At 43.5% G+C, this 22,646-nt stretch overlaps 1 protein-coding gene across 3 annotated transcripts in view; it reads right to left on the minus strand.

Moving 5' to 3' along the window:
- Positions 1-21,779, minus strand: part of LOC133448574 (sodium- and chloride-dependent GABA transporter 2-like) — a 76,719-nt gene extending 54,940 nt beyond the window's left edge. For all 3 annotated transcript variants that reach the window (XM_061727236.1, XM_061727237.1, XM_061727238.1), the window contains exons 1-4: positions 21,096-21,779; positions 20,631-20,765; positions 10,566-10,706; positions 8,379-8,466 (exon numbers count right to left, since the gene is read on the minus strand). In XM_061727236.1, the coding sequence (XP_061583220.1) occupies positions 8,379-8,466; positions 10,566-10,706; positions 20,631-20,765; positions 21,096-21,288 (557 nt within the window). In that variant the 5' untranslated portion in view covers positions 21,289-21,779. The remainder of the gene's footprint in view (positions 1-8,378; positions 8,467-10,565; positions 10,707-20,630; positions 20,766-21,095) is intronic.
- Between the last annotated feature and the right edge of the window lie 867 nt (positions 21,780-22,646).

A 22,646-nucleotide genomic window follows, 5' to 3' on the forward strand; every position in this document is an offset into this window, starting at 1 on the left:
ATTTATATTTTAATGTTTTTAATGTGTCTTCCAAAAGTTAAGATACTTTACAAATGTCCAGTAGGCACAGAAGTTTTGTTATGAAGCTCACACTTCACCTCACCTCACCTCCCTTTTTTATGTATTTAACTAGAATTTTAAAACCTGAACAATAGAATTCAACGTAAAATGCCGGATCTTGTCCATTAAAAACAATACTTTTTGGAACATAGTGTAACGACCACAGATAGATAAGGCCTTGCCCACCTGGGCAACACATCAGCATTTGGCCGACTAGTTAGTGCAGTTGACTGTGGTCTGGGAGACTGGGGTTCGAGACACGCTCTGGGCACGACCTGTTCGCCACAGTATTTTCCTCATTGTGTTATGGTTTTTTTTAATATCTTTAACATTTCTAAACACAAAAACACGAAAGTGTCCTTGATAATTCAATAATACAATAGGTTCATGTTAAGGACATCGGTTTTAATTAGTTCTCCTTCGATTATGACATGTTATTAATGCTCATTGCTCATTGCTCAATGCTCATATTAATGCGCAGTGCACAGGAGGTTTGTTATGTATTGTTATAGGTTTGCCTATGAGGCCTATTTCATGTCTTTTTTTGCACAGTACACTAACGCTTTGAGCTAGGAGGCTGAAATTCTAGACTCTGTATCAGGAGGTGACTCATCCACTGTGCCGAGTTTCAGATCTGTGTGACCTTCGGAAGTGTCAAAGGTCACCGCGTGTGTTGCTTTTCGGGCCTGCAAGGCCTATTTCGTGTCTTTTTTTGCATAGTTCACTAACACTTTGAGCTAGGAGGCTGAAATTCTAGACTCTGTATCAGGAGGTGACTCTCATCCACTGTGCCGAGGTCCAGACCCGTGCGACCTTCGGAAGTGCCAAAGGTCACTGTGTGTGGTGCCTTTTTCTGGCCTTTTTTGTGTGTTTTTTTGAATAATTCACGCTTTGAGCTGGGAGGCTGATTTTTGACTATGTTGCAATGCAGAAGGCCCTAGGATCTTTTGGTCCCGTGGCTGTACGACTTCCACAGAGCTAGTTGGCGTTGCAGAGGGTTCACAGAGTTGAGACTGGGTAAGCCCAATCTAGGCCACATATGGAGGCCACAGGTCAAGTTTTACTTGGTTTGGTCAAATGTTGTGGCAACGAGGTCCGGTCAAATGTTGGTAAAGGTGAAGTTTTAAAGCCCCGCCCATCGAAAAGTACAGGTCTGATCTGCACCAAACTAACGTCTGTCTGTTCAGGGGATGCCCCCAAACAACATATAAAAAATAGCATTAATAACACGGGGTTAGCCATAGAAAGGGGCGATAATGAGGTGTGAGCTCCATAGCAAGCATTAATAACATGGGGTTAGCCATAGAAAGGGGCGATAACAGCCTCCTGCGCCTACTAGTAGGTAGAGTAGGGCCCTACTGGCCCATATCTATGGGATGATTGTTATCATTTTGTCCTTCATTCAATGGTATGACAGCAGTCAAATCGGGTGAAATGTCATTGATACAAAATATAAGAAAAACCAGCTTCAATGAACAGGGGCCTCATTTATAAAGCTTGCTTGCGCACAAAACAGGGCTGAAAGATGTGCAAGCCACCTTCTACGCAAAGGTTGGGATCTAAAAAGAAAAAACTAACCGAAAAATCTGCGTATCTCTACGGCAACCCTGACCCTCCCATAGGAACTTACTTAAGACATGGGGAACTGGCGACGCAGGCGGTGAGGTGGTGAAATGAAGCCAGATTCAAGTCATACTCTTAATAATGTCATCACATATCAGACTTATAATATAATAGCGCTGATCGTGTCCCTCTGTGTTTGAAGCACAGCGTCAATCAGGACTCTGGTGCTGCTGGAGCTTCAGCCGCGGTGAGTGGGCTTGCCACCCGACCCTTGAAATACGGAATTGTTACGTAATTGGGAATTAAAAGTTCCGTATTGGTTCAATACGGAACGCAGTTCATTCCGTATTTCACAATTGTCCCATGCACGTCTGTCACACACGCACACACTAGTTAAGCCTAATTATGGTTCCACGCATAGACGGATTACCGCATGGGCAAAGTGGGCGTGTGCCCAGGGCCCTGGTATGTGTAAATTAAAATAAATTTACAAGCTCATAGGGCCCAATGATAGGGCCCCGTTTTGTGTGATATGTTCATATATAATCGTAAATTGTAGGCTATAATTACGATAAAATGTGCATTGTGCGCTCAGTGTAGACTAATTCTTACTTTACAACTGTCCTGAACGCATCAGGGCTGTGAGCCAACGCTGATTGGATATAAAGCCTGATTTATGGTTCCGCGTTAAATCGACGCAGAGCCTCCGCCGTAGGGTACGGCGAGGCCTACGGTGTAGGGTACGCGGCGACACGCACCTTATGTGCGCATCACCGCGTATCCTACGCCGTAGGCGCCGCGTTGGTGTAACGCGGAACCATAAATCCGCCTTAACAGTTAGAGCCAATTTGCCGACTCTGCAAATTTGCGGCCATGAAGGAGATGAGCGCTAAACTTTAAAAGAGGACTAAGCATGTACAACGTTTTATGGAAGAGTCAACTACCATTGGTGAGTCAGTGTAACCTTCATAAATAATTTCTTTATCAGAATGTTGTGGTAGCTTTGACCAGCTGCCTATTTGAATGAGCTTTGTGTTGTTGTCAACTAGACCGCCGAGTCTATTCTCTATTATAGAGCTCAGAAATTATGTTATAGACCGCTGTGTCTATATCTATCTAAATAGATTGTGTAATGGGTTTTTTTTGTATTTAAGCTGTATCAAAGATGGAACTGAGTCAGTCCGTGACTATCTGAGTTTTCAGCGCCGTGTGATTGGCAGTTGTCAGGCCTGTGTGTGTGTGTGTGTGTGTGTGTGTGTGTGTGTGTGTGTGTGTGTGTGTGTGTGTGTGTGTGTGTGTGTGTGTGTGTGTGTGTGTGTGTGTGTGTGTGTGCTTCTGAAAAAGTTTGTGACTTTACTCTGCTTTCTGCAACATAGGCCTATAGGCTTGCTTAGCTCAATAAAAGTGAGAATAAATGTTGTTTGATGGGTAGGATGAGGTGTTGTTGAACGTTAAAATGACTATCATAAGGGCCCATCGAGAATGCTCCGCCCCCATACTGAGGGGAGACGGGAGGGGAGGAGGGGGAGCGGGGATCCCGTCCCGTCTTTGCACAGTGTCTTGATGATTTGTAATTACAGGCTGAGCCTACCGTTAGTTCTTAAACTGTAAAAAGTGGAAGGGACAAAAACATGAGTTTGAAAAGTGTGGGGGGGGGGGGCATGCCCCCCCCTGTTCCCAGTGTGCCGTGGCAATCACGGGCAGCAACGTCGTGCTGCCACTCACTCGCTTTATTTTATACTATTTATATACTTTTTCTACTGTGACCACCAAATAATGTCGTTTTCCTGGCCTCCACCTCATCCACAACATCTCGTTCCCACTTCCCAGTCTCCGTGAAATGTAGTGGCACGGTGGCTCGACACGTCTCATCATGCTTCTCATTCATCCTGACGCCTAACAGGCTGCAGGAAGCCGCTGCGCATGCTCAACAGGCTCATTCATATGCAAATACTACTTTGCATTGCCCATTAGAGGTCAAAAGTGGGCGTGTAGAGGGCGGGATATGAGCCGAATTCACCTGCGCAACCTTTCAGCTGGACTGTGATTTATAAAGCGAACATTGCGTGCAAGTGTGCGTGCACGCGGTTTTATAAATTCGTATTTTTTTTTGCGCTTGCCATTTTCGGCTTTTGGGTGTACGTGCACTTTTAGTATGAATCCTGCGCACTCTTTTATGAATCAGGCCCCAGGGCTGTAAGGACATTGTTGATGATGGTACTTTTGTACACTAAGGGCCCGATTTACTAAGATCCTAAATAAAGAGTACTAAATTGCGTGTGCACTGAAAAAGTTTGCGCGTGCTGTTGTTTTGTGTTTTGCGGGTGATCAACTAAGATTGCGTGCGCAATTTATAACAGGTGCAAACTGCAGTATTTAAATGAGGTGTTGCGCGTCTTACGGTTTGCGAGCGCAAACTTTGCGCCATGGAGTCTGGATGGAAAGCCGGATATAGTCGCAAGCGCAAAATGAAATTTGACGCGGTGGAGTTACAAATATTAGTGGAAGAGGCAAATAAACACATTCATGAACTACAGCAAAGACATTTAAACATTACCAAAAGAAACGCAATATCGGAGAAAATCTGCGATAGAATAAATGCAGTTATAAGACAAAAAGAACGGCAGATGAGGTTAAAACAGAGTCGGCGGCAGAACAGATCTAATTGGGGGGCACATAATAACCAGCGATGTAAATGCTTAATATGAGTTTGCCATCAACGATCACAGCAAACCAGTTTCAATTACACAACATACTGCAAAATCTCTTTTTAATAGACACACACACACACAAGTGTATTGTGCACCCAAACTGCAAAAAAACTAAAAACAACGACGTACAGGCCACGTCTCTCCCTCCCTCCCTCGCCCTCTCCATCTCTCTCTCATACAAAGCATACACATAAAAATGTGAACGGTGAATCTCCAAATTTAATTTGACGAAATTAGACAGACCCAAACATTCCACATTTGCGTAATAATAAACGCCAAGGCTGGCGCCATGAAGTCAATTAAATGCGTGTCTCACCTTTAGAAGAGTTGCACATCTTAATTTCCCTATTTCACCATAGATCACACTTTGGGAAGCCTTCTTTATATTTTAGCGTTATTTCCGCGTAGATAAGAGTGAGTTTGATGCTCCTTAATAAGTTTTGTCCGCGGATCAACATCAACCCAGCTCCCCCAACCCCTTGCTCTCTGACTGGCTGATTTATGGTTCCGCATCACACCAACGCAGAAACGACGGCGTAGGATCCAGATTAGCACCTTCCTTTCGAACGTATTAAATACAGACGCAATCACAATACGCGCAATTACTTTCAGGCTTGGTAAATCTCATTGCGCGTGGTAAATGGACCAATTTGCATCTTCCCCTCCCAGTATTTAACGATTTCTGGCGGGTACGGCCCATATTGATTATTCATCAGGGCCAAAGTACTAAATGGATTGCGTGTGCTATTTTGCGCATTTGAGAGACGCAGTCCTCTTTGCACGCTGTTAGTAGATCAGCTGGCACTTTGGTTTGCGGGTGCTGTCAAGTTTGCACACGTTTTTACACACGCAAACCTTTAGTAAATCAGGCCCTAAATATGTAGTATTTCAGCCAATGAGTGCCACAAATACAGTATTTTAATAGGACCTCAAAACAATTGAAATTGTCACTAAAGGGAATTAAGTCTCTTTAAGACTGGGTTGAAGCCATGTTTTGACTGTTAAATGTTGTGCAATGGGAATGTGTTTTGGCTGAAATTGTAACATAATCCCTGCAAATGATTTTTCAACCATTCACCAAGCCGAACAGGTTTGCACTTTGGAACTATCCTTTATTATTAGGGCCCGAGCACTGTAAGTGCTCGGGCCCTATTGTATCTGTAGGAGTTGTTCTCATTCTCGTTTTAATTTTTCTTCCGACGGAATGAGGGCATTTTTGCCCCCCTAAACGTGCCCCAAAAGTCACCAAATTTTGCACGCAAGGCAAGCGAAAAATTTGATATTTAATGGTTTGCATTAATGGGCGTGGCCTAATGGCTCAACAGGGCCCGCTAGAAAACTTTGGGCCTCAAGCCCCACAATACAGTTTGACGTACATGCACAAAATCGGTACACACCTGTATCATGTCACAACTTAAAGAAAAGTCTCTTCGCGCCATGGCCGAAACTGAACAGGAAGTCGGCTATTTTGAATTAATCGTGTAATTTTGGCGCAATTTATGCCATGGGCTCAGCCGCTTCTTCGCCCGAACCGTAACGTGCACCCAGGTGTGTTATACATCAAAATGTGCGTCTCGATCCTGGGATGATGCACGTTACTTTTCTCAGTCAAAAGTGTTACCGTGGCAATGATAGATGCCAAAAAGTGCGCCCCCCCTTCATCTGATTGGTCCATATTTGATAGTTCCCCAAAAGTCACCAAATTTTGCACGCAAGCCAGGCCTGGTGATACATTTGATATTTCATGGTTTGAATTAATGGGCGTGGCCTAATAGCTCAACAGGGCCCCCTAGAAAACTTTGGGCCTCAAGCCCCACAATACAGTTTGACGTACATGCACGAAAATCGGTACACACCTGTATCATGTCACAACTTAAAGAAAAGTCTCTTCGCGCCATGGCCGAAACTGAACAGGAAGTCGGCTATTTTGAATTAATCATGTAATTTTGGCGCAATTTATGCCATTTCATTGCTTCTTCGCCCGAACCGTAACGTGCACCCAGGTGTGTTATACATCAAAATGTGCGTCTTGATCCTGCGACGATGCACCTTACTTTTCTCAGTCAAAAGCGTTACCGTGGCGACGATAGACGCCAAAAAGCGCGCCCCCCCTTTACCTGATTTGTCCATATTTGATAGTTCCTACTTTCTGCCATAACTTTTGAATGGTTTGACATAGAGAGTCGTGTGTGGTGTCATCTGACTCGGTTTATCCCCGCCCCTTCTTCTGATTGGTCGATATGTGATAGTTCCAACTTTCTACCATAACTTTGGAATGGTTTGATATAGAGAGTTATGGGTGGTGTCATCTGCTAAATGTCCTGGCCTGAAGAATCTACATGCAAGTCATACAAGCGCTTCCACGGCAGCACGCTTGAACGTGCACAAGGGTGCGAGGGACCATTCATCGCTGCTTGCAGCTTTAATTGGACATTGCGATTTTGCCTAAGAGAATAATAGCCTAATTTCAATTTTGGATGCTGGTATTTTCTTACTAGCAATAAACACAATGTACAATGTTGAGCTTATGAAAATCAAAATAAATGTTGGCAATATCTAGTTGTAGCAGGGCGAGTGCTACCGGGGCCGACCGAAGGATGGAGAGACACGGAGTTTCGTGCAAACCCTTTTTATTCTTCACAAAACACCGCCAACATGTGCAGAAGCACCTTCACCCAGCTCCTCAGACCCTTGCTGCTGGGCAGCCGTGCCTTATGAAGGCTGGCAGAGTGGAGAGGCTGATTGGGCCCACCTGTGCCCTAATCAGCCTGAGTGGCTGCAGCTACTCCACTCTGCCACACACCCCCAACGCCAACCTCGAGCCGGGGTCCGTCCGGCCGAGCCTACTCCCCCCCCCGCCCCCTCGGAGCGGGAGAGGAACCCTCCGGGCTTCCTGGTCAGGTGGTCGCCCCCGGCGTCGGCCTGAGCCGCAGAACAGTCGGGGTGGTCGCCCCCGGCGTCGGCCCGCCCGCCGTGGAGGATGCGCTCGGGGCCGGGCCCATGGTGGCCTCGGGCCACCCGGTGCGCGCACGACTGCCTCCTTCACCTCCGCGATGCAGCCCTGCGCGGGCTGCTGGTCCGCCTCCAGGACCGCCTCTTCCCCCACACTCTGCTCTGGCCGCAGGTCCGGCCCCGTCTCCGCGGGACCCGCCGTCGCTGGCGGCTGCGCCTCCGAAGCCGCCTCCTTCCCGGGAGCCGTCGCCTGGCGGCCTGCAGCCACTGCCTCACGGCCGGTCGGCTGCAGCGCCACCAGCGCTGCCACGGCGAACCTCAGACGGGGTGCAGGGATGGGTCGCTCTGCGGGTCCCGCCGCCTCGGGAGCCGTCGCTTGGCGGCCCGCAGCTTCTGCCTCCCGGCCTCTCAGCTGCGGCGCCGCCAGCTCCTCCCGCGTTGCTGCGGCAGCCCTCAGACGGGGTGCAGGGGTGGGTCGCCCCGCGGCCACCAGGGCTTCTATGGCGGCCAGCTGCCGCTCGCCCTGGTCCCGGAAGGCGCCCGCCATGCCCGCCATGGCCCGGGCGAGCGTGTCCAGGGCCCGCTCCATGCCTCTCTCATCCACCTTCGAAGCCCCACGTTGGGTGCCAGATGTAGCAGGGCGAGTGCTACCGGGGCCGACCGAAGGATGGAGAGACACGGAGTTTCGTGCAAACCCTTTTTATTCTTCACAAAACACCGCCAACATGTGCAGAAGCACCTTCACCCAGCTCCTCAGACCCTTGCTGCTGGGCAGCCGTGCCTTATGAAGGCTGGCAGAGTGGAGAGGCTGATTGGGCCCACCTGTGCCCTAATCAGCCTGAGTGGCTGCAGCTACTCCACTCTGCCACACTAGTAAAATAAATGCATGACTGAATAACTAAATAAATACATTATTCCTGTACTAGAAAGATTATAGTGGTCCGGATCGATCTTACTATGCCACTATGTGTCAGACTGCAGCTACATATACTTGTGTTTGTCTAGTGTTGCCTGCTGAATATTAAAAAACAACATAGGTGAAACACTCACTGAATCCACATAACAGAGAAGGAAGGTGTGTATTATACTTACTCCCAGAATTCTGTTGCAGGTGTTGTTGCATTCGCAGCTGCTGTCCAATTGAAGGACACATTTGTTTTATCAAATTCAACACAGAACTCTGAAAAATAAAAAATAAGGGGATGGTGCAGAATTTCCATTTGACCAGTGTGTATTGTATTGTTTATTTGATTATGTCTGGAATTTTGGTTATGGGTTGCAGGAGATAAAGAGGGCAAGAGTACAAACAAAATTCCTTTACTATAACCCAAAGCGCTGTTCAGACAGGAATTCAAAAATAAAATCAAATGGGCCTTAAACCAAAATAAGAATAAATCCAAAGGATGACAGGATAACATGCATGCAAGCAGGATGGGAAAATAGTAGAGACTAGCAGCAAAGATGGGAAAGACCATACAATATATACAAACACACTCGCAAGTATTGTAGAGACACAGTTGGAAATGATCAGGCAGGATAAGGCAAGGAAAGTAAAACTAGTCAATGCAAACTAAAGACAGACTTTCAAAATAAAATATGAACTAATCAAAACCCCAAACTGTGACAGATTAACCAAAAAAAAAGAAAGAAAGAAAAAGGAAGTAGGAGGTGGCAATCTATCTGAAATTTGAAGATCCATTAAAGGTATAGTCTGTGATCGTATTCAAAAACATTTATTGTTTTACTGGGTGAAATGGTCCTTCCATCCTGAGAGTAGCCAGTGAATAATGTGTTCAGAAAAAGGAAAGAAGAACATCCGACCTCTCTGACAGCTTTAATCCTGTAAAAACTCTAACCAATCTGTTTTTTGCGGTCCTAATGAAACGGATTGGTCAGAGCACCAGAGGCTTGGCAGGGGGGAAAGAACCAATCAGATGCCTTCATGCCGCCCACGCCCCCCCATGCGCGCACTCTGCCTCCAGCCCCGTGTCCACTTCCCACGTGTCCTCCTCGGCTCAGTGTCCCAGTGTAACTCAGCTTTAACCCCCCGCCCCCCCTCATTTTGCTGGGACGTCGGGTCCCTCTGCCGAGACACAACTTTTGCGGTATGCGTTCATTGTTGTGTCTAAAAATGATGCGCAGTGCCCACCCAATCAGAAACGGTACAGATATTCTGTGATATTTTTTTAGATTTATAAACAATTAAATTAAATTATAAAAAAATAAAGGATCCCCATAACTTTGATTGGGTAGGCAGGATGCACGTTTGGGTGGGTGCCCCCCCCTAAAACCGGCCTCGCTTACATGTAAACGAGACATGGGGTAGTTTTGTTGAAAATATGCTGTCCAAAATGTCCTGGAAAACTGGACTCCTGCAAATGCGCGTTCCCCAAAGTTTGTGGGGGCGTGGCTTTGGACGGAGCGCTGAAGGGAGGGGGAGGAGGGGGCGTGGCTTATAGGAGGTGCCACTTTCAAATCTTGCTAGCTCTCAAAAATCAGGGACCCTACCTTTAAATCAGACACTGATACCAAAGAAATGGATTTTACGCCACAGAGACATCCTGGACCGGCCATACCACTCCCTCCTCCTGCCACTGTGACATCACAAGTGCCAGCAGCAACAAGAAACATGAGGCTTGCACTGTTGTGTGTGTCCCATGGGTACAACCAGAGAGAAACGTTTTGGTGGAAAATTTTATTTTAGAGGTGTCTGCTTAGCACTGCATTCTATTCAGCGTCGACCAAATAAAGCACCCTTTAGAGATTTGTTACTGAATGTGGATTTCAAAGCAGAGGAAGGTGGACATCATCTGATAACAGAACAGTAATTATGAAAGCACACATTGGGAGGGAATATTAAATCTTCTGGGAATTAGTTTGAATGCACTGGATAGTGGAAGTGGAACAAAGAGGAGATATCCAGTGCATCTTTAAACCAAAATCTCTTTGTAAAAGAAGCCACACTTCTACATACATTTTAGAATGACCAGTACATACTAAAATGAATGTTTGTGACTGTGGGAGGAAGCTTGCGTGCCTGGAGAAAAGCTAGGAAAACACAGGAAAACACATAAATGAATATGAAAAGGCCAAGATGAGATACAAACTGGGAATTTTTCTACGAGTCGGGCAAATTGATAATCACCACACTGCTTTGCTGCCTTCTTCGTCTTATATGCTCATACTTACAAGGAAAATAAGACCACGGAAACTGATGTGGACAATATAAACACAGACATTGTGTTGAAACGTAATTTCGGCATCAGACTGTGAATGTACCTGTGTTCCAGGGGTTCCTACAACTGGCCCAAGGTACCTCGGCACTGAAGGACGAGAAGAGGTAGAAAAAAGCCCACGCCTGGATGACAATGTAAGAGACAGCAGCATATGCAATCACCACTTGAGTGGCATAGCCAATGCCTGGGAAAAGAGAAATTGTCGTTAGAGATTATCCAAGGCAAAATGATACTGCAGCATATCCAGCACCATCTAACTAAAGCTCTCCCACGAGTGAGCCGTTCAGACCTGCTACACTAATTAATCCATTTAGTGCTCGTCATTTTCCCAGAGACAGTCCATGCCACCATGATGTAAAGAAAAATGACATTCAAAACACTTTACATCAATACCTTTCAAAAACTGACAGATTTACTTATTTATTTTTTTTTTTTTCTCTTATTATTATTATTTATTTATTTTGGTTTAATTAATGTTATGAAAAGTAAAAAAAAAGGGGGGGGGGGGTATTGATAATTATATTGTTATTTTTTTTTTTCTTTTTTTAATGCCCTCAATAAAGATATCTATACAAAAAAAACCTGACAGATTTTAAAAACTCATCCTCTTTTCTTTTCCATCTTTTCCACTTAAGAACACATTCGTGGCTCTCTTCATGAAATTATTTCTGAGTAGATCAAAGGCACAATTTGATGTACCGGTATTTAAAGGTAAGGAATGTCCTACAGATAGAACCTACAAGAGAAACTGTGGAATGACAGATTTTTAGTTAATTTACACAAGCATCTATAGTGTAAAACAACCCCTCTAGAAATAAGCCTAATATTCCTAAATCTAGTCAAAACTGCCTTATTTTAGGCAAATATATATTTTTCAATTGGGTTGGAACCATTCTTTGACTAGAATTTTTAAAACTAGAAAGAAAAAAATCTTAAATAGTCTTCTAATTTTTTTTTAAACAAGGATTTATTTCTTTACTTAGAAATTAGTTTTTGTAGTGGGCACCTGTGACCCCAAGTGGCAGCAACAAACTACAGTGTCTAGAAATGTGTTTCCAGTACCCACATATAGTGAGTATCGAAAGGTTTTCAAGCCCTCGCATGCTTGCTTTTTTATATATCTAGGAATGTGGGACTAATATGAACCTTAACTTTTGATCAAACAGGTTGACTGTATGAGTTGCGTAATGTTCACTGATTTCACATGAACACAGTGATTGGGAAGCAGCTATCAAAATGTGAAAAAAGGTCAATGATATTAAACTTATCCATCAGTCCTACTATATATAAAATATACATGACAGGGTGACTGCCTGAAGCGCAAAAGTGGCAAACTCCAGTCTTCAAATAAAATCTAAACCTAAATGCGATTATAATACGTTCAAAAGCCTTAGTCTAAAACTCTCAACCTGAAAATCAGAGAAGCCAGTTTTGTTAGTAGTAGTGTACCAGCCCCCTGCTGGTGCTTATCTCGAGTTTCTGTCTGAGTTTTCAGATTTCCTGTCTGGTTTATTGATCAGTACAGACAAAAGCATCACAGTGGGTGACTTTAACATTAATAATAATAATAATGACTTGGATTTATATAGCGCCCTTCAAGGCACCCAGAGCGCTTTACAGAGATCATTATTCATTCATACACATCCTCTCTGGTGATGGTAAGCTACGTTTTGTAGCCACAGCTGCCCTGGGGCAGACTGACGGAAGCGTGGCTGCCATATCGCGCCAAACGGCCCTTCCGACCACCACCAACATTCACACATTCACACATTCATATGGATGTTGACAGTGATAATCTTAAATTAGCTTTTCATAACTTTCCAGAATTGATGGGCATGTCACAAAAAGTAAACCAACCAACGCACAATTTTTTTTTTCATTCAAGTTTTTATTTTTATTTTTTAGATGTAAACATAAACAGACAGTATGTTTTCAATCATAAAATAGCCCATAACAAATGCTCATGTTTGAAACAACCAACCAGACATTCAATTACATTCATATCAGTGCAGTCATCACCCTGTCGTAACACCATTACATGTGAGAAAAAGGTCCCATGACCTCTTGAAATTATCAACATCATCATTGATTCTGGCCAACATGTGTTCGTATGATACAACCTCTAACATTACTTCGATCCATTTATTGATCTCCGGGAAGGCTGAGCTTTTCCACACTCTGAGAATTATTCGAGCAGCTGTAACAGCCCCTAACTTTATCATTACAAGGTGACATTTTGGTATGTTAGTCAGCTCTGTTTGGTCTCCCAGTAGGCACACTATTGGTGATACTGGTATTGTTGACCCTACCCACTTCCCTATGTGTTCAGTTACTTTTTCCCAGAATGGTTTAATGTGTTTACCCTCCCAAATATCATGTAGGTATGTTCCGGTCTCTTCTTGACATTTCCAACATAAATTATTAGCCAACAACCCCATTCTGTAGAGTTTAGATGGGGTGAAATAATACCTATGTATTAATTTGTACTGGGTAAATTTCCCTCTGGCTTCCTTTATATGTTTTCCTGAATTTGCTAATATTCTCAGCCAGGTTTCATCATTCAGTTCACACCCTATGTCTTTCTGCCAGATACATCTCAGATTTTGACATACATTTCCCTTTAACCCATTAAAGATTCTGTAAAACACAGCTGCCCTGTGAGTTGTGTCAGGTAGTTCCAAACATGTCACCACCAGATTCTTGTCTTATGGGAATTGACCCTTAGTTATACTGTCTCTGATTTGTAAAAACTTCCAAAAATGTCCTTTATCTTCCAAGTTGTATTTTTGCTTAAGTTCAGAAAAAGAAATAAACACTCTACCAAAGTACAGGTCACCCACATTACAAATTCCTTTCCCAACTTTTGTCTTTTTCCCAACACGTATTGCAGTGTTGTGCCATATAGATGCATATGATTGTCTTAGATGTGATCTGCCACATATTCTATGCACTTCTCTCCAAACAGTCCTGGAATGTGCTTGCACCGTGTTTGAGAAGTAGTCCTGTCCATCAGAAGTTGGTCCATGTGAGAAAACGTCCAAAGGCTTGTAGGGGTTTGTCAGTTCCTGCTCAATTTTGATCCAGCTCAGCTCAGAGTCAGTTCTCCCCCAATGTTTAGCCAGTCTGGACATTTCAAACGATAGGTTATATAATCTGACATTGGGTAGAGCCATTCCTCCTATGCTCCTTGATGACCACATCTTCTTTATGTTAATCCTTGGTCTCTTTTTGTCCCATAAAAAGTCTTTGATAATTTTGTCATATTGCTTATAGAGTTGAGGTGCTATACAAACAGGTAAAATCATAGAAACATAATTAAATTGTGGTGCAACCACCATTTTAATCACATTTATTTTTCCCCATAAACTAAGTTTCAATTTTTCCCATTTGTCCAGATTGAGTTTTATCTTTTGAAGTAGTGGTTCCATATTGGACATCATTATTTCATCTAGCTTTGGATTTAATTGGATGCCCAAGTATTTCATACCTGAAGGTATCCATTTGAAATTAAATGATTTAACACTACTAGAATGACATGTGTTTGATAGAGGCATAGCCTCTGATTTGTGCCAATTTATCTTATAGCTTGATAATTTTGAGTATTTGTTGATACATTCCAATAATACCGGTAGAGAACTAGCAGGGTCTGCTATACCTGCTAAGATATCATCAGCATACATAAAAAGCTTATGTTCTCTTCCCCCCGCATACACACCTTTAATTCTCATATTAGTTCTGATTGCTAAGGCCAACGGTTCCAATACTATTGTGAAAAGTAGCGGGGAGAGAGCACATCCCTGTCTGCTCCCTCTGGAAAGACAGAACAAATTTGAAATCAACCCATTCGTGATGACAGCTGCTCTCGGATTGGAATAAAGTATTTTCACCCATTTACAGAAATCAGTCCTGCATCCAAACTTGGAGAGAGCTAACATAAGAAACCTCCACTCCACGTGGTCGAAAGCCTTCTCGGCGTCAAGTGAGAGGGCTGCGACCGGTATTGGACTAGAGCGGTTCATATGCATGAGATGTATAAGTCTTCACATATTATCAGCGGAGGACCTATTTTTAATAAATCCCACTTGATCACCATTTATAATGTCTGGTAGTACCTTCTCTACACGTGATGCCAGTGTCTTTGTCAGAATTTTAAAATCTACACCGAGAAGGCTTACGGGTCTGAAATTAGATGGTTCTGATGTATCTCTGTCCTTTTTAGGTATTAGAGTAATTAATGCATCATTAAAGGTGACCTATTATGAAAAACACGTTTTTTCTTGTTTTAACATATATAAAGTGGTCTCCCCTCACCCTGCCAGCACAGGGGAGACAAAATACCATGAAATTCTGCAGGGTCTGCTCCCCCCCCTGACAGAGTCCCCCAGTGTCACGTGACCTTTTTTTGAGCCATTCTGAATCTGCGCCTATGGTGACGTCACCATAGGCGCTCATTTCCATAGGTTCAGCCTCCGCTGCTGAAACCACGCCCACAACCAGCTCTCTGGCTCTGGCTGGAGCGGTCTTCCTTCAGCCAGTCGGACGCGGCGCCGCAGCGCCGCGGATCCAGGTTAAATCATCCAGGTTCCCGGGTGATTTGGGAGCTGGGTCCTCGGGGGTCTATCCCAGGCTGGACCAGCTTCACCCTACGAGATTTTCAGGCAAATCTGTCGGTTTGATCACCGGTAACGGACGATGCGCCGCGGATGCGCTCCGGAGCGGATCTGTGCGCCCGCCGTGGAGTTGCGGTGCCCGTCGCGCAGAATCCGCAGGGCAGATCCGGCTGAAATTCCGCTGGTCGGTCCCCGGGAGTCCCTGCTACCAGTCCAGGCCGGTTCCTGCGGTCCCGGCCGGTGGGAACCGGTCATATTTCCCGGTTAAAGCCGCGGTGATGCGCGCTGATCCAGCAGCGCTGATCCAGCAGCGCTGCTCCCGGGCGCCTGGCTTGGCTCCGGGGCCAGCATTCAGACTCCACCGGGCAGATCCGGCTTAAATAGTGCATAAATGTTATTTATATACAACTCATATTTTGTTTTTTAAAAATAAAGTTGCCATTTGTGAAAATTCAGTATTGTATTTATTTACAGGCTCGGGCTGCTCTGGCGGAGCGAGGGTTTATCCTCCTCCCCTGCTACACGTCATTCAGGGAGCCAATCAGCACAGAGCCTCATTATCATACCCCCCCCCCCCCCTTCCCTTAGAATGGAGCACAGAAAAAGAGGTTAGAAGCGGTAAAACTAGTGACAGGGCCCACAGGCTGGATTTATGATTTATGTAGAAAAAACAAGCTTTAGATTGTTTTTAAGACATTCAAGGCCTGTTTAAAATATACATTAAATGCCATAATAGGTCTCCTTTAAATGAATCGGGTAGACTGCCTGTCTCAAACGCTTCCTGATACACTTCAAGTAGGACAGGGGCTAAAATATCAATATACTTCTTATAGTATTCAACTGGGAAGCCATCCATTCCTGGTGACTTCCCAGTTTTCATGGACCGGATAGTAGCTCTAATCTCTTCCTCTGTTATGGGAGCATCCAATTGTTTTTTTTGTTCATTTGAGATGGTGGGCATGGTGAGGCCTGTGAAGAATGCCTCCATTTCTTCTGCATCAGGTGTGCAGGTAGATGTATAGAGATCTTTATAAAACTTTTCAAAGGTCTCATTAATGTCTTTGGATGAAGTCACTATCCCATTGCCCTTTTTAATCATTGGGATGTTATTAGAGTTGTCCTGTTGTTTCAATTGCCGTGCTAACAGCTTACCATTCTTTTCGCCCCCTTCATAAAAATTTGATTTAAGTCTGAATAAGGAGTATTCAGCTTTTTTATTATATATGTCATGTAACTGATATTTCAAATTACATATGTTTTGGTATAATTGATCAGAATAATGTCTCGCCAGATCTTTCTCCAAATTACGTATCTCTCGGTCTAATTTTTCCTCTTTCTTTCTATTTTCCTTTTTCAGTTTTGAAGAGTGGGCGATTAATTTCCCTCTTATGAATGCTTTAGATGCTTCCCAAACAGTAGATATTTTTCCGGTGGACCCAATATTTGTTTCGAAGAAAAATTTAAGGACTTCTGATAATGTGTCACTGAAAGATTTGTCTGTCAGTAACATGGTATTAAGTCTCCAACGGCCTCTTCTTATTTTATCTGTATTTAGGTCAACATGCAACTCCACTGCGCCATGATCACTGAGGGCAATGGCACCTATCTCACGATTCCCAATTGAGTCTACAAACGTGTTTGATACCAGAAAAAAATCAATCCTCGAATGTGATTTGTGGCAGTGAGAGTAAAAGGTGTATTCTCTCCCATGTGGGTTCACTAACCTCCATATATCTACTAAATTAAGATCCTCTGCCAACATCTTAATTGCAGCTCTGTCTTTTGGTGCAGATTTACCACTTGGTCTGCTCCTGTCAATCATACCATCCATTACCTGATTGAAATCACCTGCCATTATAACCTGACCCTCCATTTGTCCTATCACTGTATTTACTTCATGGAAAAAATCGGGTTCCTCCTTGTTTGGAGCATAAATATTACATAATATTGTCTTAATCCCATTAATCAAAGCTTCAATACAGATAAGTCACCCTTCCATGTCATTGTATTGCTTTAACATGACAAAGCTCAGGTTTATTATTAATGAGAATCATCACACCATTCCTTTTGGTTGAGTAGGAGCTATGATAAATCTTCCCCACCCAGTCTCTTTTAAATTTCACTGCTTCCTCCTCTTTCATTATATGCAACTTTTGAATAAATGCTATATCTGTATTTTTGGATTTTAAATATGTCAGAACCTTTTTTCTTTTAATGTAACTACCACCGCCATTTATATTCCATGATATGATATTAATATACCTGTTAGTAGTCATTTTTAGGTTTGTAATAGTAGGACTGTGACTGCCATTTATCTATCTTGGTTGTGGTTTTCACAAAACACATCTTTAAACTGATCTGAGCATTACTAGGGCAACACCCTGTCTTAACCCATAAAACAAACACAAACAACAACAAACCCTCACACAAAGCAACTCGGAACTCACGGTTGCTAAGCAGCCCCCTCCCGTCCTGGTTGAACATGGACTGAACTCAAGGGGGAAAAAAAAAAAAACAAAACAACAACAACAAAAAAACAAACAAAGAAAAAAAAAAAAAAAAAAAACCTGACTTGGTCTGTGGGGCACGGTTTCCTAGGTAACCAGACCGTCAGCCCCGACAAACCATCATCAAAAAAAATTACCTTATTTCCATGAATTCAAACACACCCCTCGTGCTCTCATTAAAGTGTCGTGGTCCTGTATTTTGGATTCCGCATAAACCTCTCTGCTTCCTTGCTGTCTCTGAACATCTTCTTTTCTCCCTTCCATGTAAAGATGAGTGTTGAAGGGTACACCAGCCGGTGTCTCACATTAAGCTCGCGCAGGCGTTTCTTCACCGTACTGAAGGCTTTTCTTTTATCCGCGAGCTCCTTCGTCAGGTCTTCAAAGAAAGACAGCTTGCAGTTTTCCCATTCGATTCCACGTTTCTCCCTTGCCACCTGTAGCACTTTGTCTCGCCGATGCACGCATTCTATCTCGAAGCCAGAGCCCGTGAGACCGAGCCCCTCAGACAAGATCTTTTCCACATATTCCGCTACTTTGCCCGTCTCCTCTTTACCTTCTGCCAGTCCCACCATCCTGACATTGTTCCTCCGGCTTCGATTTTCGAGGTCTTCCACACGTGTCCACAGTGTTTCCAGTCGTTCATTACACTTCTCAATGTTTTTCTCCATCCCTGCTTGTATGTCCTCCATGTCCGAAATACGTTGTTCAGCTTCTCCCAGCCGTTCCTGAATGTTGTCCACAGAATCTTTTAGTTCTTTTGTTGTCTCTTTAATTGCGACCACATCCCCCGCCACTCTTTGCAAAGTAGCACTCATCTTTCGTATTTCTTCAAACATATCTTCATCTATGTTTTTTCCAGCGCCCTGGTCGTTTGTTTTTTTCGGCGGTGTTCTGTTATCTGGCGCTGCCGGTGCAGCATGATCCGTCGCCGGCGAGGCGTTCCAAGATGGTAGCGGGTTGCCTTTCGTAGCTTGCTTGCTTCTAGTCGACGCACCTTGGAAAAAGTTTGCTCTGTTGTTGCTTGCCATCTTGCCGTAAAGTTGCACACTGTCGGTTCACAAGCAGTGGACTTGTTGAAGTAGAGGCCACTAATATTACGTTAAAAAACGGGGTGTATGTTTCGTAAATCAAGTAATTAGCTGATGGTTGTCAGGAGCTCTCTTAGTGTGCCGCCATCTTCCCCGATGGTCCCACGTGACTCCAACGCACAATTTTAATCATACCCTCGATCTCATCCTCGCTTAAGGTGTAGAACCCGATAATCTGTTAGTGTCGCTTGTAAACTCCCTCCTACCCGACCAGTATTTAATACAACCTGATCTCACAAAAATCCGTGAAATACCCACGACCTCTCACCACTATTTTCCGTGGCACCAACACGGAAATGAGATATGATATGCTGCTATAGGCCTATGCTGCAGGGGGGACACCAACATGATCCACTGAGCGGTGCCCATCACCCCTCCTTCTTTCTTCTTCTTCTCTTTCCTTTATTCATATCAACCCTCAGGTATTGATTATCTCATAGCCATAATTGTTCTCCATTGTTCTTGTAGTTTGTTGTGCTGGTCTGCCCCCTCCTTTTCTCTTCTGTGCATGTTTGCAGGCCAGAGCCTCAGGAGCTGCATGCTGCCCTGCAGTCCGAACCCCTTGATCATCCTACTACTTGCTTCCACCTGTCTATATAGATGTCTGTTAGATACCTACTGACATCCTGACCTGCAGTCTCACCCTCTGACCACCTCAATGTCTGTTGTCTAAATCTCTTTATATAGTCCTCTCTGTAGTACACCAACTAACCATTTTATCTGTGTTTCTCTTCTCTCTGTTCTTCATTCTCTCTGTCTGATCTCTCTTTCCCTGCTCTGCTCAGCTGACCTTCAGCAGGAGGGTCCCCCCTTATGAGCCAGGTCCTGCTCCAGGTTTCTTATCTCCTAAAGGGCAGTTTTTCCTTGCCACTGTTTGGCTCAAGGTTTTTCTCCCACCAGAGGAGTTTTTACCTGCCATTGTTCATTCAATAATTGCTTGGGGGTCATGTTCTGCGTCTCTGGAAAGCGCCTAGAGACAACTTGTGTTGTAATAGATGCTGTATAAATAAAATTGAATTGAATTGAATTGAATTGAATTGAAAAGTGGAACTCTGAAGTAAGAGATATGGTATTTGGCCCACGGGGAAATTGACACTGTGAGTGTGAGAACCACCTTTGTTTTCGTTTTTGCCTCAGGACGTCTCCCACATTTACACCTTCAGAAATGACACCATTACAATACTTTAAATACACCTTATCCTTGAAGGTGTGAACTCCTCTCTCCATCACATAATCTGTGGTATGAGGCAATTAAGCACCAACAGACACCTGTGTCATCAGATTTCTCACGCGTCACATACCTTGAGTCTCAGTTGGAATAGTCACAACTTCACAAGCTAACAGAATTTGCATAAATCAATGCCCAGTCAGTGGAAGAAAAACATTGCATGTTTTCAGAAGATCGTCATCAGTGGTGTCTGTGTTTTTACATGCCACAGCATCATTACGTGAATGATGTCTGGTTCATCTCTCCCCACCACCAGTGGTGATTTTTAGGAAGTGGTTAAAGGTCTCCATGAGCTGGGTTTGCTTCACTGCAACATGTGATTAAGAGAGACTCATCTTAAATGAATGCTAAGCAATAATGTCACCGTGCCAAAAAATAGATTAATCAGCTTGAATCTCAGACAGAAAAAGAGTAAATGCTCATCCTCGGGGGTGGACTACCCTGCTGTTTTCAAGTGTTTCACTGTGTCTAGAAAAGCTGCATCACTGAAAAGTACAAGTAGACAAAATCTCTTAAAAACAAATCTGAATAGGACAAGTTTTCCAAATATTTGGAGAGGAAAGTGAGTGAAAGACTTCATCAAGAATCCCTGTTGTTTGTTAAGTTGCATGGTTTTACGCTAATAATATGAAGGAAGGTCTTGACTTACTATGACCTTCTATGTGATTGACTGACCTTCAAACAAGGGGCAGAATTGCCTCCAGCAGGTTATGCATCCCTGAGCTGTGAACTGTCCCATAGCTGTCTCCAGGAGGAACATTGGGATTCCACAAGACAGCAGAAATAGGACGTATGGAATAAGAAAGGCACCTGAGGCAAAAATGATAAGCGGTGTGCCACATTTCAATTTTAACACACATTAGTTACTCTTTACAAAGGATAGCAGACATAGTAAATAAAACAACAACTCTGTACACAAACTAAGCTTTACTAGAAGATAGTTCATTATGGAAAAAGTATTGCTCCATATTTAGAGAAACATGAATGACTTAAATTACCTTATAAAAGGGAAATACCTTTGTATTGACAATAGAAAACACATTTCACTTTTAAGTTTATAATATGTAAATATGCCATGAATGATATGTGAATGTTTTTTTTATTTTTGGGGGGTTCATTTTGTGCTGAAATTCTGCTTACCTCCTCCATTTTTGTAGCACAAATAGGGGAATCTCCAAAGGTTTCCTAGCCCAACCAGGGTTCCTGCTACAGCTAACAGGAACTCCAATTTGTTTCCCCACTGGCCTCGGTCCAACAGCTGCGTCTTCTTTACCAAACTATTTTCTTGAACAGGAACCTCCAGACTGTTTCCTTTAAGAAACTCCCTTGACATGCTGACCGGTGATGGCGGGATACACTCAGTGAAACTTTATACCAATCCTAGTCCAGCTCCTCCACATTTATAGGGCAAGGACTGTCTTTCCTTGGTTGCTATGGGTTATACACTCAGAACCCCTCAGCTGATCATTTGGCACTGCTCAGAAGCTTTATTAATTTACTCATTGAACCAAAGCTTGCAGGATTATCAGGAACAGAACGATTTTTCTGGAAAGTCTTTATCAGCAAAGCTGCAACTTATTAGAGCCCCTTTTCGGGGTTACAGCAATAAAAACTCAACTGACACTTACCCCTCCGTCACAAAGCCCCCTTCCCTGCAGAGCTGCCTCCAGCAACACAGCAAACTGATCAGTATGCCTCTCAGCTGGATGCAGCACTGGAGCTTTCTACAAATAGCACATTATGAGCGGAGCCAAAGGGGGAAACAAGGTAGCTATGGTTTCCTATGGCTCCTCCATGACCTAATTATTGTGGGACTAGTCTGTACAACTTTCCCATTTCACTCGGACAAGTGTTTGCCTGTCTGAAAAAGTCTGAGGTAATGCCACTTCTATGCTGTACTTTTCCACTGTGCTGAGAACCTGCATAATTAAGATTGGCACACATGTTAACGACTAAAGCAAAGCAGTTAAGCCGTCTGTGCTATGTCAGTTGCTGTGAAAAAAACTTTAACCTGCCAACTAGGAATTTGAAGCTTTGGGTCATAAACAATGCAAAAACAATGGCAGCAACTAGCTCTGTATGCAAATGGTCATCTGGTGAGAATATCACAGCCCAATAATCTGCTCTACTGTCTATTGTATTTGCACTCTTTTTATTCTTAAAGGTGTCATACTACTACAACACAAGTGCAGCTTTATCTCTGCTTGACCACCTTTTATTGTTCTAATGACACCTGTCTACTGAACCTGTCTAATAATGATCTACTTCATAAATTATTTTGTTCATGAAGGCAATATTTTTAGTCTTGATATCCCACTAACATCCTTATTTTAGCTTACATATTCACAAACTGTACTTGATTTCTCCTGCTACTGCAATAATAAAATAAGTAACAGTGATATGAATAAGTTAAACTGATCCAACTTTATTGTTTAACTCCAGAGAAGGGTTTTTGGACTGTTCTGCACAATTATCTGTACGTTTTATTGGTGAATTATGAGGCAATGACCCACATAATCGTACATATAAGTGTAAACATGAAAATAATTGATATTTAAAATGGTTTACCATACTTCACCTCAGTTTTATTTAGCTGTTCTGTTGGCAGCACTAGAGTCAATGATAAGCACACCCAGTCTAGTGAAAAGCCCGTGGGCATGTTTAGAATAAATCGCTTCTTTACTGATTAAG

The sequence above is a fragment of the Cololabis saira genome, chromosome 8 (assembly GCF_033807715.1).
Source record: "Cololabis saira isolate AMF1-May2022 chromosome 8, fColSai1.1, whole genome shotgun sequence".
In the NCBI taxonomy this organism is placed as follows: Eukaryota; Metazoa; Chordata; class Actinopteri; order Beloniformes; family Belonidae; genus Cololabis; species Cololabis saira.